Consider the following 17,258-nt stretch of genomic DNA (forward strand, 5'->3'; position numbering starts at 1 on the left):
TACCTGGCGTTTAACCAGGCCTCGTTGTTGTTCCTCTTCACAAAGAGGAGGAGGTTAAATGGACAGATTGTACAGACAGACCTGCCTTTCAAACCTACAGCATCCACTTGTGAAGCTTTGCTAGTGTTACTGCTTAGTTTATGGCTACAGAATTTCAGATGGCGGTTTAGATCAATGTAAGTCTGTATTCCCATGTGGGTTGTATTGTGGTGTGTTAATTTACCTTGGGTATAATGATCAGAAGTAAGTGAGTAATAAAAATGAGTGCTAAAGTTTTGCGTTCACAATGCTCTGAAGTTAAGTATATTCGTGATGAAACTTCATAGTTTCTCCTGTTGTTTTCCCACGCTTGACTTCATGATGGATAGATTTCTGCTATGATTTTTTTCCAACACTTACTGTAATCTGTCATTGGATGACTGGAACCAGGCCTCTTCTGCTTTATGGACTAGTTTCCATTGTAATCAGAATTTCCATTTAGATAACTCTGAGGGTGTTTCCCTCTCTTCCCCATCATTATTTTTTCTTTTTATGTTTTTTAGCTGATGAAGAAGCCCCAGATTATGGATCTGGTATTCGACAGTCTGGCACAGCTAAAATTTCATTTGATAATGAATATTTTGATAAGGTAAGAAATCTAAAAATTGGTTTAGGTTTCTTTGAGTGCAGTAGTTTGTGCTTCTAAATAAAGAATAAGTATGGTGCAGGAAGAAGGGAATGGCAAAACCAGAAACTGCAGGAGTTCTGTTCCATGACACTTCATTTAATTTTGCAGAGTGATTTTTCTTCAGTTGCGATGACTCGGTCTGGACTATCATTGGAAGAATTAAGAATTGTGGAAGGGCAAGGACAGAATTCTGAGGTTACTACTCCTCCAGAGGAGATCAACAGAATGAATGAGCTAGGTAAGCAAGAAATATGTAGTAGTTTTGTAGAACTTAAGGGAAGTCTGGGACACTCTTCTGTCAGTGACAGAAAGTGGTTCTGAATGTACTTTGAGAATATGATAGGTAGGAAGAGGTGTAACTGATGGGTTGCATATGATAGAAGCTGGTGTTAATCATTTGAAGAACTCTGCAGGAAAACTGTTCCAGGTATTTGAATCTTTTGATTATCAACAAATAGTTTGAGCTCAAAAGAAAAGCAAAATAGTGAAACGGGACTAAACTGTTGCCAGAAGGGATATTTTAAGAAAAGAAAGGAGGGAAAAAAAAAAAGAAAAATGTGATTTCATCTGGGATGTTTATGTCTCCCTAAGACTTGAAGTCAGCCACTTTGGATGGGAAGATGACTATGGAAGGATTCACCGAGGAAATTGGTGATCACTTGAAACTGGGTAGTGTGTTTACCTTCCGTGTGACAGTGCTACAGGCCAGCGGCATCCTTCCTGAATATGCAGATATTTTCTGCCAGTTCAAGTAAGAATTTGTCCTTATTTACAATGGGGAATTAATGGCTTGATATAGAGTGCAAATAATAGCAGGCAGTGGAGGGTCTGATAGAGAGCTCTTCACATCAGTGGCGGTGTGGTGTAGCAGAGAAAAACACCTTGTCTGTTACTGGAATTCCTGTTGTGAGCAGTACTTGCTGTGTGTTAGCATGGTGACAAGGAATAAAGTTTTGCAGAAAGGAATTAAGAATCAGAGTGGACTCGTAAGTTACTAGTTACAGATATCTTAAGTTTTTGCTTGATAATGGCTTTTAATGTGAAAAATTCAATACTAGATTGTATGTATGTTCAGTTGGAATGGAAGCTGTATGACCCTTGACTGAATCAGTAGCTCTCAAGTGAAAGTGTTCTTTGGCTTAGTTTCGTAAGAAAGAGAACGAAAAACGGCAGTAATAAAGTCATAAAACAAGAATGGGAATGGTCCCAAAGATTAGGGTATTCCTAGCTTTAGACCATCACTCAACTCCCTGTAAAGTTCTAGCAGAATAAATTTATGGATTTCCTTTCAGTGTTGGGTTCACAGCACAGCAATCTTCGCTAAACTGTTCTGTGGTGTTTTGTTTGTTTTATTTTAAAGCTTTTTACATCGGCATGATGAAGCTTTCTCAACAGAACCTCTCAAAAACAATGGTCGAGGGACTCCCCTCGGGTTCTACCATGTTCAGAATGTAAGTAAAGCTTTATGTGAATAGTAAGTGCCTGTTTTAGCACTGGGAGTTGTGTGTAGCCTTGTTAAACTCATAAAAGGAGTATGGGAAAGGGGGACGAGGGGAGTTACTGAGAATAGACAATAGCAGGAGTGATCAGGTGAATGATGTCATTACTAATAGAGAACAAAATACAGAATGATTCTGTGTGGCAAATTTAACTCTTCTGTTTCATCTCTACTTCCTGCCTTTGAACTCTCTGTTCCTTTTTCAGGACATTCAGTGAAAGCAGCCTAGAATTCAGGAAATAAAAAATATGTGAAGAGCAGTGCTCATGATCTCAGATGAACTGAATATATCTATTTTTATGAACTGTGTAATCCAGACTTGTAAGACTTCCTTTTTGATTGTCTCATTTTCTTTCTTTACTTTGCATAATAGATTGCTGTGGAAGTGACGGAATCATTTGTGGAGTACATCAAAACGAAGCCTATTGTGTTTGAAGTCTTTGGGCATTACCAGCAGCATCCTCTCCATCTGCAAGGACAGGATCTCAACAGGTATTGTCCACTATTCTGGCATAAAGGCTGTTTGTGGTCACGCTCAGGTTAGCTCTGCAGTTCGGGCAGTACTTTTTCATACTCCTGAAATTATATAGCCACACCCTCACGAGGAGGATCCCTGACAGAGGCCTATTTACCCGCTGTAGGATGTTTTGTTAGTGAGTGATGGATTTGTTCTGCTTTCTCAAACATGGAAAGCTGTTTTGCCAACACAGCTGCATCCACCCTGCACACACTGTGGTGGTAGAATATTGTACGCAGCCCTTCAGTGGCGATCTCAGTGAGTTCTGGGTAAACCTTAACAATGCTCCAGGATGCAGTTCCCTCAGGGCAAGCGGCCTGATGCATAAACACAGAGACACGAGATTAGGGGGAAAACAGAAGGCTTTCAACTTTCTGACATACTAGTGCCAAAGTTGTGGTGCATTTGAATTTTGGGAATTGGGGAAAGGAGCCTTAATCATCCTTGCCTTCATAGCTTAAGGGAAGAGGCAGTTGTCTGGATTGCTTGGCCTGGTTAGCCCTCGACTGAAGGCAGCAGCTGCTGGTTTTAAGAGGAGATGTCAATTGAGGCTTGTTCCTTTTCCATAACTTGTTTCAGGAAATGCCTGTTATCTACTGACACTTTCAGTGCAGAATGGGGGTAGAGCTGTTGGAAACTGTAAATATATATATTTTTTATTTTTTACTGACAGGATTAATTAAGTCAGAATAGAAAAAAGGATATAGAATAGTCTGAGAAGTGGGCTGAGTCCACTTGTTTCCCTGGCAGGTGATATTTACCTGTCTTCATGGGATTGTGAGGGTGTTTCTAGAGACAGAAATGGGTGTAAGGACTGTATTGGGGGGTGGGGTGTATACAAACAGGCATGTGTGTGTATTTGTATACGTATTTTAGGTTTAGTTGCCACTGTATTGAAAACTTTTTCTTTCTTTATAGCCCTCCACAGCCTTCCCGAAGATTCTTTCCTCCCCCTATGCCACTCTCAAAGCCAGGTGAGAACAGTTCTCTAATTCTGTACATCACATCTGCTACTGAAAGGGAAGGTTGTAGTGTTCTCCTAGCTGTTCAGGACCCCAAGAAATATAATGGAGTGAGTTTTGCAGAGGGTATTGGATCCATCTTTGCTGTTTTCTGTTTTACGTGTTCTTTTCAACCTCCTCTTGCAGGAAGTGCTTCTTGGTTTGTTAAAGGGTAGAATTTCATTCCTGAGGTGTTGACTATATTTCATGAGATCTGGCGGTGGCTCTTCATGTGCTTTCTGAGCACTTGACTGGAATTTGCTTATTCATTAACTGTTTCATCTTTTTGCTCTCTAACATTCTTGTTTAGTGAGTCAGTCTTGTTGAAATGATCCTTGGTTTTCTTTGCTTAACTGTAATAATGCATGCTGAACTCTTTTGTGGTTTTTTTTTTTTCCATTTCACTTCTTAATTTCCTCCTTCTCCAGCTTTCTCCCATCTGCTTATTTCTACCACCCTTTTTTTGTGTGTGTTCCATTCCCTTTGCAGACCATGAAAGAAAAATTGAGTTGATTAGGTATCTTATGTCTGGCTATGTAAACGTGCATGTGCTGAACACGCTATCCGAGCATGCCAACGTGCTTGCATCCTCTGCTGTGGCTGCTTTCCAGGATGGAGCTGACCAGCTGCCACCTTTTCTCTTTCTGCCTGTTCCCAGTTGTCAGAGTGAGCGGGTTCCTAAACGAGATGGTTAGTAGCCAAACTTGATCTATGGTAGATGTAGTTCCAAAACTTGCTTCAAAATTCCTTTTTGCTTATCTTTATTATGTAGTGTTCTTGGGACTAGAAACTGCCATGGTTGTGGTCATGGAAGGATGGTGCTGTGCTTAAGTTTAGGGCTATTCTAGATAGAACCATACAGAGAGTCTGTAAGCTCCAGCGTGCTAGGTATCACATATTTTTCTGTGTCACTGGATCTATTCCCTGAAACTTCCTGGACCTCTGACTTTTTTTTGTGTGTTCTGTACGTAATTTTGTGATACTGGGATGAGAGATGCTGCAAATTTTAAAACAGCTAGCTGTAGAGGAGACATTCTGCTGTGTTCTGTATAGGTGTCCTTTTTGCTCATCATCTTTTTTTGCCGCTGATAGTGCTGTTCCTCTCTTACATTTGTGTTTTGTTTTATTATTTTAAAAAAGGATGACCTTCTGGTTCTTAATTCTGCCAGAGCAAGTCCATGAGAACTACTAGAACTGGCTTTTGTGTTTAGTTAAATGTGTCTTTCTGTTGTTTCTCTCTTCTGGTGTTTTTGAGTTTCTGTGCTTAGCAGTAAACTTGAGAGACTTATAACCACGTAAACTTGGTGTGTTTGATGTTCCTCTTGCTATCAACTGGACTGAGTCCAGCTGTTCATGTGCAGTTACATGATATGATGGGTGTACGAGAGTGACTACCCTGAGAAATGAATGGGAAGAGTAAATGGTGACACCAAAGCTTACTACCTAGCGTGATGGAACTGTAGTGCTGAGAATAACTGATTCTTGTAAAATCTGTCCTTCTGAGGTAGCTGCTGTTTTACCCAGAAAAGAAATAGAATTCACTTGTTTTTTTTCTTTCAAAAGAGACTACACAGACACACCTATAAGGACCTTTTCTTAACTGGGGACTGTTACGCCCTTCCAGGGCATGGGAAATTAAGTCATGGTGGAAGCTGAAAGATATACAGAGATGTGAAGACAGGACAACCGAAAGAACACTTGAGCAAGGGAAGAATGGGGCTTGAGACCCTAGAAGGGACAGTAATTATTTGGCTTAATAAAAAGAATGAGTTTAGTATGTGAAAGGAGAAAAAATGGAAGATCAACTGCAGAGTTACGAAAATACCTGTCAGCATACACCCGAACTAAGCTTTTAAAATGTTCCCATTTACAAAATGGAATGAACAAACAGATAAGAGGTTCTGTAATGATAGCTAAAAGATGTGATGCAAGTATGTGTGAAGGCATATCAGGTTATTTTGAGAATTTCGGTTATCCCATTTGGTTTTTGAGCATGGTTTATCCCTACATTTATATGAAAGGAATTAAAGGGGATCTGGCCAGTAGTCATCACTAATACCAAAACATAAGGAGCCCAGAAACATACTTTAGCAGAATTATGGCTCTGGAATAAGTCTAGTTCAGCCTTTTTACATACACATTGTTTTATCTAAACTGGTACAGGAGACTAGCAGTTTGTAACATGAAGAAGTGAAGACCAAAGTTTTAATTTCTTCTTATTTTTTAAAATTTTTTTTTCTTTGTGTGGGGAAGGGGAAATGTACTTCATGGGTGAGTAGTGTTGCAGACACAGACCCATGCAATTCTAAATCATAAACTGTTAAGCCATAAAGTAACCGATGCACATTTGAGGAAACTTTTTTTTTTTTCCTGTGAATGTAGAGAAACTGCTTATTTTTACAAGATTCTTGGATACACTTTTGTTACTTTTTTTTTTTTAATCTAGTAACTTAGATTTAAAAAACATCCCTTTGAGAAATAATGACTGCTGTAAGCAACATCATTTTCATGGAAAAGATGTGGTCTGCGTATGTACGTAGAATGCGTAGGATCACAGAAATTACATGTTTCTGTGAGCCCTAAGGTGAGCTTTACTTGTTCAGTCTTCGTAAACCATTCTTTTTTTTTTCTTCTTTTTTTTTCCTATCTTCAAGTGCCAGCGACAAAACTAAATACTATGAGCAAACCCAGCTTGGGCCAGAGTGTGAGCAAATATGACCTCCTTGTGTGGTTCGAGATCAGCGAGTTGGAGCCGACAGGGGAGTAAGTCCCATATTAATCTTTTAAGAACAGTGGGTGTGAGGAGTTTGATCTTTCACCTTTTATTCTGTTCAGGCAGTGATGATTAGCAGTCACTATGGAGTGGTGGCCTGGCTGGTTTGTAGTGATTGGGTGTAAATTCTGCTGGCATTTGTTGTCCCCACTTGAAAGGACTGAAGAGACAGAATGACATCCTTTCATTCTTGACGTAATCCTTCCCATGCACACCAGCTGAACAGGTGTTGGGAAAACTTACCCTGTGTATGCTGTGAGCTTGGATCCTTTGGGTCGCTAGGGACTTTATGCTCCAGAAGTCATCTAGCAGGCCCTATTTTATGTTCACCTCTGCTACAGAGAAGGTTTTCCCCTGACAGGGCTTTAGGGATTATTTTGCAAAGCCAGTTCCACAGAGTTTTCCAGAAGCACTGGAAGTACAGTATATGATACTTGGCACTGATACTGTGGTGCAATAGAGAGTCCAGTACGAGAGTCAGTAAAAACACTCTTATTTCTTAAGATATTGTATGGAGAGGTAACTGTTGGCAGCAGAATACAGAGGAAGATTGCTGTGTTAGTTTATCTTTCCTGCCAGTTGATTTCACTGTCTCACACAGGTATATTCCTGCTGTTGTGGACCACACTGGAGGCCTGCCCTGTCAGGGAACGTTCCTGCTTCACCAGGTACTAATGAAGGCTGTAGAATAGCACGTTTAATCTCTGAGGGGAGATTAGAATGCTAATGACTGGATTTTGCATCTTCGTCTTCTTTCCCACACAGCAGTCTAATGATAGCTGTAGGGTCAGTCACCTTTCAGTCTGTACTTAGTCTGTTAACTTTGGGCTATGAGGAGAATATGTTTGGCCCCTAGTATACTGCTGTTTCCCTTGCTTATCGGTGTGCATCCCACTCATGAAAGATGAAAGCCATTTAAAAATCAGGAACCTTTGGTTCTGGATTTGTGCCTTCAGTGTGCTCTAGCTTCTCTACTGAGGACACAGAAGGATCATGTGGACTCCACTTCCATTGGCTCTTTCTCACTGCATGTGACTGAGACATCTACAAAATGACCATGTCTCAGTGCATTTTAAATGCCTGTAATAATCCTTAAAAATAATTTGTCGTTAGCTAGATTCTAAAGATAATCCTAATTAAATATTGTTTATAGGCTTATGTTATATTTTTTTCTACTCTCAAATTCTCAGTTCCTTTTCATAGAGTTTATCCGTGACTTGCATTTCCTCTCTTTCTTAAAATGATAGCAACATTTCTTACAGTTTAGGAATAACGGTCACATTCCAATAATTTCCTTAAAAAAAATAAAAATTAAAACTGTTACTCATTTCTGGATCTAGTAGTGTCCTCATCAGTTTCTGCCAGTTCAAACCAGAGTAATTCTAGCCTCCATAATTCCATTGCCATATCCCCAATATAGGCAAACATATTTCAGCTTCTTTTTTGAAACAGCCGCACGCAAAGCACCTTCTCCCTGGATAGCTGTCTTGTACATTTGCAAGAGTGATATCTGTTGCAACCAACAGCTGGGGAATTTTTCTTTTTCAGATGCGGTGTTTATTCTAAAATTTTACCTTCTTCCCAGCTGTTACAGAGTTTTGTTATATTTTGATTTGTACCGGATATGCGTGACAAAGGAGGGGAATATCTACATGAGCAGTTGCTATTTTCTAATAACTTCTTTTGGTATATATACACTTTAATATAGGTATATAAGCACACATTACCCAAGTATTTGCTTGTTTTTGTGGTCAACTCTGATATATCCCAGGGATCATACATATCTTCTTTGAGAGCATAGCAATAATTTCAGGACTATTTTAAGTTAAAAAACCTCTGCCATTGTGGATTGAAGAGGGAGAAGTATAATTTCTGTTACATGTAAAAATATAATGTTCCTCTTAAGTTGATTTTAGGGCCCTGAAACACATGGGTGCTTGTTCACAGTTACAGACTAATTTAAATGATCTTATTTGCTTCATTTTTGCAGATTAAATGCAAAACAGACATAGTTAGTGTGTCTGTGTATGTGGCAATACTTCACCAGTGTTTTGTTTTGACTCTACCAGGGAATCCAGCGTAGAATCACAGTCACAATCATCCATGAGAAGGGCAGTGAGTTGCACTGGAAAGATGTGCGAGAGCTTGTTGTTGGTGAGTATTTTACTTTGCATGCTGCTACAGGGAAGAAGCAGCACTAATGATAATTTCTCTTTGTATCAGATTCTGTCATGTTTATGAATATTGGCTATGAGAGGAGGATTTTGAAAAAGATCCAGAGAAAGAACTTAAGTTTTTAAACTTTCACTTACAACTGCTTGTTAATCATGTAGTGTGAAATTATATTTGGGGAAACAGATTCCTTAGGTGTTTGAGGTTTAGTTTTAACTGAGTCCCTTTCGTATCCTTTTCAGGGCGCATAAGAAATAAAGCAGAGGTGGATGAAGCTGCTGTGGATGCTATTCTGTCTTTGAATATTATCTCTGCAAAATACCTGAAGTCCTCTCACAGCTCCAATAGGTAAGTAAATAGAGTGAGCACTCTAGTAGGAATCTAAAATTTCTTTGACCTCTGAGGTACTGGCAGGATGTTTGGAAAGCTGTGAATGTTGCTTTATTATTAATGTAGAATTTCATGGGCACAGGGCATACAGACAGAGAACAAATGTTGTCATAAATTCTTACTAAAGCTCAAGTCCACCTGTCTACATGGAGGATTTCTTGATAGTGCATTTGAATTTCTTTCCATGTGTAAGCACCATAAAAGGAGGATGGGAAGGAACAGCTTAAGGGAGTCTCAAAATTCAACCCAGAACTTTTAAACTGACATCTAAGCTTGTTGCTAGAATACAGCATTGAAGTACAAGGGCAATCTTGAGGATGTATTTATGGATGTGTCCATACCTATATTATTCCTGAAACAAGCATGTGACAGTTGGAAGCAAGAGCGATGCTTTGTAAATTAAACTTTATAATTTGTGAATTTATACAGATGGATCACAAATTTACTCCAGTTCTAATGAGGGAGTGTCTGTTCCATGTAACTGCAGTCATTTGGGCAACAGCAGGGCCCCTGTCTGAAGGTTTCTGGCTTCGTGTGTCTCCTCATTAGGGTGCGTTGCTGTAAGAATCAGTCAGACTCCACATTGTTTTGCTTCAGTGTTTGCAACAAAGGGCAGTGAAGCAGAATGCTGCATTGCCGGCACAGCCTCTCTCTGCTCTGACATCAGCCAAGTCACTTGATCATTCCATTGCTCTGTTTAGCTGGTGCAAAGCAGTAATATCCCTGAAATTTAACTCTGAGCATTTCCAGAGGGGAGAGGATCGTTCTGGAGCCCATCTCTGCTGCAGCTGCTGAATGCCGGAGGTGGTATCCCTCTAGGAGCCGAAATGGCTTCTTCCTTCTCCATTAGAGGCTTGGACTTGAAATACCACTGCGATATTAAAGGTGGATTCAGGACAGTGCTCCTACCAGCTGAGTGGCTTCCTGCCACCTAGTGACTGCAAACGCACATGGTGATGGGCTTTCGAGCAGTTATTTGCCTCCCACTGAGAAGTGGGTATTTCATTTTTAGTGAATTTGAAGTAATGGATCAGTATAACTGTAATGTAAAGGGACTGTTGCTCATTTCTAGTCTGATACTATTGGATTTGCAGTTGGAAAGCCCTATACTTTCTGTTCTCTAGCGATTTCAAGAAATTCCTGTATAGCTCTTTGGTTTTCTATTAGGTGTGTCTCTTGGATGAGCATTGAGTGTGAGCGAAGTGAAGCTGTTGATCATCTCTTACCAAAATGGCAAGATTTAAACTGTGGGATGAGTGCATGGCAGGGTGGGGGAGTGGGATTGAAGCCCTGGTAGGGGGTGTGTCTTATGTTTGGTCATTGTCTGCAGACTTTTTTCCTGGCTGGTGTGGTTTTTTTTGTTGTGTTTCTGTTTTGTTTTGAAGTCCACTTGTTCTGTTCCTCTTGGCTATTGCTTTTCTGTTTGGCTTTTGGCTGCACTAACTGAAGCTCTTTCTATGTTTTTACAGGCTCTTTCTTGATAAGGATATGCCTAGGTATTTTCTGTTTGCTTCCTTTGTACATAAAGATTCTTGAAAATAGAATGCTTTATGTCTCATTTTCTATTGCTGCCATTTCTCTTTTAGCTTTTACTGAATTCTGTTAGCATGCCTCTTAGCTCTTCCAGAAGTAGTATACCTCCTCCTCCTTTGTGTCAGGGATTTATTCAGGTACAATTCAGTGGGGATCTTACGAAGATAAATTTTCATTCACATGTAAGAGTTCCCTTTGTTCAGTCTTTCTGATTGTCAAAATGTGCCATTAGAATGTAGTCCCTCCTTGTAGCCCTTGCTATTTTCTTTCTTTGTTCTGTATCAAATAACTAAATTTGGAAGTTCTTACTGTCTCTACCTCTGTAATGTTTGCCATGTTTGAAGTACCAAGTCAAGGACTGAATGATTAGGTTACTTGAAATTCCAGCTCAGAATTGCACTGAACAAAAAGCAGTGGCTGCCATGTGACTGGCATTCAACCTCTGTCATTAGGTTGAATTTGCATGTGAAATTTAACCGTGTGGTTGCTGCTGCTTAGTTTACCAGTTGGCTGGGAAGTGAGACATGTAGTTGCTGCTCAGACTGGATTCCTCTTTCACCTTCCAGACTGGATCCCAGCCAGGCATGCTGGCTGCACAATCTGGGACAATTTGCACTCTGCTGTCTGTGTTCTGCCTCTTTGAAAAAGAGAAGACTTAAGTGTTCAATGTTCTCATTTCACCACCTTTCACTAATGCTAAAATCCACTTAAAAATCAGTTCTAACTATACATTGGTGCCTTTTAACCTGTTTCTCCTCTTTTCCATGCTTTGCTTGTACTGTGCTTCGTTTTCCTCCTTGCACCATTGGCTGTGCTGAAAGAATTTTGCTCCCTTCTGGTTTTTGTCTCCCTCTATAACTGTTCTAGCAAGTTCTGGTTTGGACAGGCAAGACTCTGTATATTTAACTTCCTAGCTAGACAGAATCCAGTAGAGTAACAGTCTTGAAGCTATACTAGACTTGACGTTCATCCAAAAATCATAATTTTGCAAAAGAAGGGCCTTTAGTGCTGCACTGATGAATGTTTACACCTGTGTTCGCTTTTCATGGTGACCAGTCATGTTTTTGGCAAATGGTGCAGAGGTGGTTCAGGGCTTGGGGACTTTGGCTTTCCCATCTGTGGAGAACCAGGTTTTACAACTTTTTCTTCCACCCAGACAGCAGATCTGGAGCTTGCTAAAAGTTTTAAAAAATTACTTTCATAACTAAGACATGATGAAAGATTAAAATGTGGGGACTCCACACAGATTTGTAAAGGGTTAGAGGACAACCTATGTTGTTTGCCTAATCCAACTCAAGTAAGGATTATTACATTGCAGTGCTTTTAAAGTTGCCAGTGACTTAGCCTTTAGAATATGTTTCTGTAGCATTTTTAGCACAAGTAAGACATTTATAAGTAATTTCTTAAATATGCTACTGCAAATGCAAGCAGTATTTAGCAGTATTCTTAAACTGTATTACTTGTCTGCACAGTTCATGATGTCTCAATGTATTAGCTTGGAATTGTGTAACAGGTGTCAGGAAAAAGGGGTTCTTGAGAAATTTTATTTGAGATCAGAACTCTTTGTTTCTTATATGTCTGCTTTTAGGCTGCTTGTTTTTTCTTGTTATTTCTTTCTTCCACCCCCACTCTGCTTTCTGTCATTTGTTTTTGGTTTAATTTTCTATTTTTCTGAGCTGGCCTTGGGCATTACTACAGAAGCTCTTTAGAGATATAACCTGTTTTTTAAAAATAATATACATGAAGCACCTTCTTGCTTTTAGTACCATGTCATTTGGACTTGAAATGGGATGGAAAACCTCAACAGCAAGGGGATTTGGAAGGGAAATTATATGGAGGTGATGAAGAATTAGTAACTTCTTTGCCTGTTACCAGTGTAGAAAAGCGTGCTGTATTCCTGGATAAGGGTACAGGGCTTCTTTCCAAAGGAACCTCCACTGAAATCAGTCTCTACCTGTGAGAAAGGAGAAAGCTCATTCCCTTAAGCATCTGTTAGAGAGGAGAGAGTGTAATGGTGACTCTAGATCTAATGATTTAGCTGTCGTGTGTATGCTGCTGTCTCTCACTTTTTACTTCAACAAGTGAACTTTCCTGGTTGCTGGGGTAGAACTGTGGGAGCCTTCAGCTCCTTTCTTTCCATGTATGAAACTGAAGAAACGTCTTAGAAGGATTTGTGTTAGATCTACTAGATCTATTTGAAGCTAGTAGGGACTTAGAAATCTTTATCAGTTCAATATAGGATTTATCCCTACCTATCAGTCATTCTGATTTGCTATCAGAAGCTGCTGGTTTTATAAGACTAAATATTAGAGGGATCTCTTCTGTTGCTGTGTGTTAGTCCTGAAGTATGATATAGAGTAAGTGTTGCTTGTAAAAAAAGAATCTTCTAATGCACTTTGGAGGTCTGTCTGGGCTGAATCGCACCTGAAGAAATAGAAAGGAATTCTGTCTGTTTAGAAATACTGGGTTTTAGTGCTGACTTCCTTGTAGTATTGGACAGCTTTTTTTCTCTTCAGAATTCCCTCTTCTCTTTTAGATGAGTCTTCTTCCTAATAGGCAATGGTGTCTTATGCCACACTATTTGAGGTAGAAGTAGGTAGTCTTGGGAAAGAAGAGAAGGTCTTTGCTTCAAATATTTGTTATCTAAGCCATTGAGACTCATAGGAAGTCAAGGAAGAGATGCTTTACAGTGACCAGTGAGAGGGATGGAGAGGAACTCTTACTATTGAGCTTTTACTGTACTTTTTTCCAGGACTTTCTATCGGTTTGAAGCAGTTTGGGACAGCTCTTTGCATAACTCACTTCTCCTCAATCGAGTGACACCGTATGGAGAGAAGATATATATGACCCTTTCTGCTTACCTGGAGGTTAGAGACCTATGCCTTCCTTTTTATTTGTGACTCAAGTATAACTATTTGAGACAGCAGACAGTCTGTACCAGAGATAAATACTTACCGGACTAAGTGATTTTGATTCCCAAAGCTAGTAAAAGTGTTTATTAATTTTCTGAGAATAGGGTGGAAAAATTGATCCACAGTTAACATTTTGATGTCAAGGTATTACTGCCTCGCCACAAATGTGCAGTGAAACTGTGGATCTCCTTAGCTTTCTGTGCCTCGTTTTTATCTATCTTTGTATCTAAAAATCTGTTGAAATCAGTGAATGTTGCTGTGTAAGTACTACTAGTGTTACAAACACGGGTCTAGCTCTTGGCTTTGCATGCAAGACCCTGTTGTTTCATGTAGTACAATTATTTCACCCACAGGAAGCATCAAGAAATTTGACAGTTCTCTTTACACAGAAACACATATGAAAACCCTTCACCAAAGACCCAAACAAGAACAAATTTCAAAAAGCTGACACTAAAAGAGGGAAGCAGTGTAACTTGGCATAGTTGTGTGCAGCCACTCATTCATTACTGTTTTTTCTCTTAGCTTGACCACTGCATCCAGCCTGCTGTTATAACAAAGGACGTTTGTATGGTCTTTTATTCACGAGATGCCAAGATCTCCCCGCCACGATCACTACGCAGTCTTTTTGGCAGTGGCTACTCCAAATCTCCAGATTCGTAAGTTCAGTTACCAATTTTGGTATCAGTGTTTTATGTCCGCATATGCTTTTTCTCTTAGAGGACATGGGGAGAATGTAGCTTAGTTTTCTTTATTTCTTCCTTGAAAGTTATAGTTCTGCAGTCTGGTTTTGAACATTCATTTCAGTGAAACTCTGATGGCTTCTCTCTCTACTGCCCCCTTTTCCAGCCTTCTCACTGAAGAGTTGGGAAGGGAAATCCATTTTTCAGGCTTGCACATAGATTACCCTGATCCTGACTTGGAGCGTACTGCAGCAGCTGCTCTCTGAGTCTAACAGGGGTGGGGGGGAACATGGGGAAAATGCCTTTTTAAGAGATCTTGCAGTCTGTCCTGGTTATTTTATGTCAAGATTAGAATTCAGATGTAGTTCTAACTAACAACTAAAACTTTGTATTTGGGCACCACTTAACTAAAGCTAAGGTACTTTATTTCTGAAGATAATAGGTGTTGTGTTTTCTTTTTTCCCCTCTGGTTTCTTGTGAACAGCAATCGAGTAACTGGGATCTATGAACTGAGTTTATGCAAAATGGCAGACACAGGAAGTCCAGGTAAGCAGTGCCTGGGTGTTCAAGTGATAAAGATGCTGTAAACTGAAATATTGCAGAAAATATCATAGACAGAACAGAGTAAACACTTCTGTCCTGATAGGAAGAGGTTCCTGTGTTTTATAGCAGCAGTGGAACATTGCTCTTCCTTAAAAAAAAAACTTACACAAGCTTTTAGTTTCTGTTTACTATTGGGAAATCAAGGATTCACTGAAAACTTTACATTTTCTGACATGGGTATGTCAGGGAACTGGGCTTGTACCTGAATCATAGACTTAGGGGACATAATACGTGGCTCATAACTAACACAGTTGAGACTTGGTTTTGCAGCAATGGAGTTTTCTCCTTCGTCTTTTAAAGATATTGCTGATACCTGTTGCAAGCTCAATAACTTGGAAGGAATGTAGTTCACGTAGTATCTGTGTATTTTTCCTCTAAGCCCTAGCAATTGAAGTTTTTCTGTTCACTTAGACTGAGCAGGAGTTTGCATTATATCAGGGTCAATGGAAAATACCTGAATGAAGTAAGGAAGCTGGACTAAACCAAAACTCTTTGGGATGTGTGATGGCTATTCATGAAATCGTTGCCTTGTATATCTCCAGCCAAACAGCAGAAGTGTTGGTCCTTTACAGATTGCCAATTGGTGTTTTTTAGTGGCATCCCTCTGGCTATGCCTTTAACATGTCTTATGTTGTTTTTTACTGCTCAGGAATGCAGAGGAGGAGGAGGAAAGTCCTAGATACGTCTGTAGCTTATGTGCGTGGAGAAGAGAACCTGGCTGGTTGGAGGCCCAGGGGTGACAGCCTCATTCTAGAGCATCAGTGGGAATTGGAGAAGCTGGAGCTGCTGCATGAGGTGAGTAAAGAGATAGGGGAAGTGAAAGAAAAAGCATGACTGTACCTTTGAGTTTGGCTTTAGTCTACCTGCTGTGAGACCTTCTGAGCTGAATGGGTTCCCAAATGGGAGTTTCTTCTCAAAGTCAAGATTTAAATAAGTTCTCCAACAGAGAAGACACAAAGTGTGTGGCTGGCTGCTGAGTAGGATCTTCAGCTCAGAATTTCAGTGTCTTCAACAAACACAGATTCAACTTCTAATGCCATTGTAAACTCCCCTCCCCAGGGTAGATGTTTACTGGTATGAATCTTAAAAAGAATGCATAATAATTCAGTGACTGTAAAACAAGCAACATCCTGGAGCAGATGATACTGATTTCTTTTCTTACTAGGTGGAAAAAACCCGACATTTCCTTCTGCTTCGTGAAAAGCTTGGTGACAGCATCCCCAAGTCCCTGAGTGACTCGCTGTCTCCCAGTCTGAGCAGTGGAACCCTCAGTACCTCCACCAGCATTTCCTCACAGATTTCAACTACAACATTTGAGAGTGCTGTGACGCCCAGTGAGAGCAGTGGCTATGACTCAGCAGACATAGAGAGCCTGGTGGATCGGGAGAAGGAGCTGGCCACCAAGGTATAACATGAGAAAAGCAGCACGGGTCTAAATTGAAGTGCTAAAGATGATTGAAGGTTAATGACGAGCTGCTTAGATAGCATGGTGAATGTCCAGTATTGTGTGAGTTTCGTTTTAGTATGCTCTATATTGAAATAATCCATTCTCACCAGTGGGTGCTGGTGTCTAGGTTTGTGCTATGGCTGTACCTCATTCCCCTTCATTAGTAGTTCTCTAAATGAAACTGTCTCATTTTATCAAGGGAAGTGATTATTCTCCTTTTCTGGGATTTTTCACAGCAGTTTAGAATTTGTTTCTTTTTTCATGAGCTACCAAGTGCGTCTTGGCAAATAGCCTTTTGTGTTCAGATTTCTCTGAAAATCTAAGTTTAAAATTCTTTTCTGTGTGTTTGTGTTTTTGTTTTTTTTTTTTTTCTCCTGCCTTAGTGTCTGCAGCTGCTTACTCACACTTTCAATCGGGAGTTTAACCAGGTGTACAACAGCATCAGTGATTGTAAGGTAAGTGTTTCAGGGAGTACAATAACTGTATTTGTAATACAACAGCAATATGTTTGTGGAATCTGTTGATACTATGAAGAGACAAAACACTTTCATTTAAATTTTCTTTATTATCAGTCTACTGGAAACATTTGGCTATTTGGCATCAGGTTCCAAAGACTACTGCGGGAATTGGAAGTGATGTGAACTTGGACTATAGTATGGCTTCTAGTTTATTAGCAGACTGAAAGTGCCCTTACTATCTTTCCCTGTGTACACTTGCCCTATGTAAAAGGATAAATAGGCTCTTTTAAAAATTCTGACTGTAGGTACAGGGAACACCAAGTTGCAAACTGAATAGTTTGATGTTCTGTTGAGGAAGTCAGGGTGTGAATAATCCAAAGTGTAGGACATTAGTAACGAGCTGTGTCTGTAGAGGTGCCATTGTATTTTCAACCCCAGATGGGTTGATGATGCTTGTGTGCAAAAATTTGACTACTGAGTAGGGAAACGGCTGATAGAAACACCTTTCTATTATCTGAGCCTGCGGCATGCTGCATGCCGCATGCTGTGTCCTAGCCAGGACTGACCACTAACTACAAAAACCCCTCCTTGTAATGATTTGCCTGTG

At 39.9% G+C, this 17,258-nt stretch overlaps 1 protein-coding gene across 16 annotated transcripts in view; it reads left to right on the forward strand.

Annotated features, from left to right (window-relative positions):
* KIF1B (kinesin family member 1B) overlaps window positions 1–17,258 on the forward strand; it is a 96,411-nt gene that overhangs the window by 71,205 nt on the left and 7,948 nt on the right. For 8 of the 16 annotated variants that reach the window (XM_074925046.1, XM_074925056.1, XM_074925052.1 and 5 more), the window contains 18 exons: window positions 543–628; window positions 776–905; window positions 1,259–1,418; window positions 2,028–2,118; window positions 2,539–2,657; window positions 3,601–3,656; window positions 4,173–4,373; window positions 6,338–6,446; window positions 7,058–7,124; window positions 8,526–8,610; window positions 8,871–8,976; window positions 10,488–10,514; window positions 13,304–13,418; window positions 13,986–14,119; window positions 14,628–14,689; window positions 15,396–15,541; window positions 15,912–16,151; window positions 16,577–16,648. In XM_074925046.1, the coding sequence (XP_074781147.1) occupies window positions 543–628; window positions 776–905; window positions 1,259–1,418; window positions 2,028–2,118; window positions 2,539–2,657; window positions 3,601–3,656; window positions 4,173–4,373; window positions 6,338–6,446; window positions 7,058–7,124; window positions 8,526–8,610; window positions 8,871–8,976; window positions 10,488–10,514; window positions 13,304–13,418; window positions 13,986–14,119; window positions 14,628–14,689; window positions 15,396–15,541; window positions 15,912–16,151; window positions 16,577–16,648 (2,006 nt within the window). The remainder of the gene's footprint in view (window positions 1–542; window positions 629–775; window positions 906–1,258; window positions 1,419–2,027; window positions 2,119–2,538; window positions 2,658–3,600; window positions 3,657–4,172; window positions 4,374–6,337; window positions 6,447–7,057; window positions 7,125–8,525; window positions 8,611–8,870; window positions 8,977–10,487; window positions 10,515–13,303; window positions 13,419–13,985; window positions 14,120–14,627; window positions 14,690–15,395; window positions 15,542–15,911; window positions 16,152–16,576; window positions 16,649–17,258) is intronic. The other 8 variants (XM_074925057.1, XM_074925060.1, XM_074925062.1 and 5 more) reach the window with 3 other exon arrangements.

Source organism: Athene noctua, chromosome 22 (genome assembly GCF_965140245.1).
Source record: "Athene noctua chromosome 22, bAthNoc1.hap1.1, whole genome shotgun sequence".
NCBI classification, from domain to species: Eukaryota; Metazoa; Chordata; class Aves; order Strigiformes; family Strigidae; genus Athene; species Athene noctua.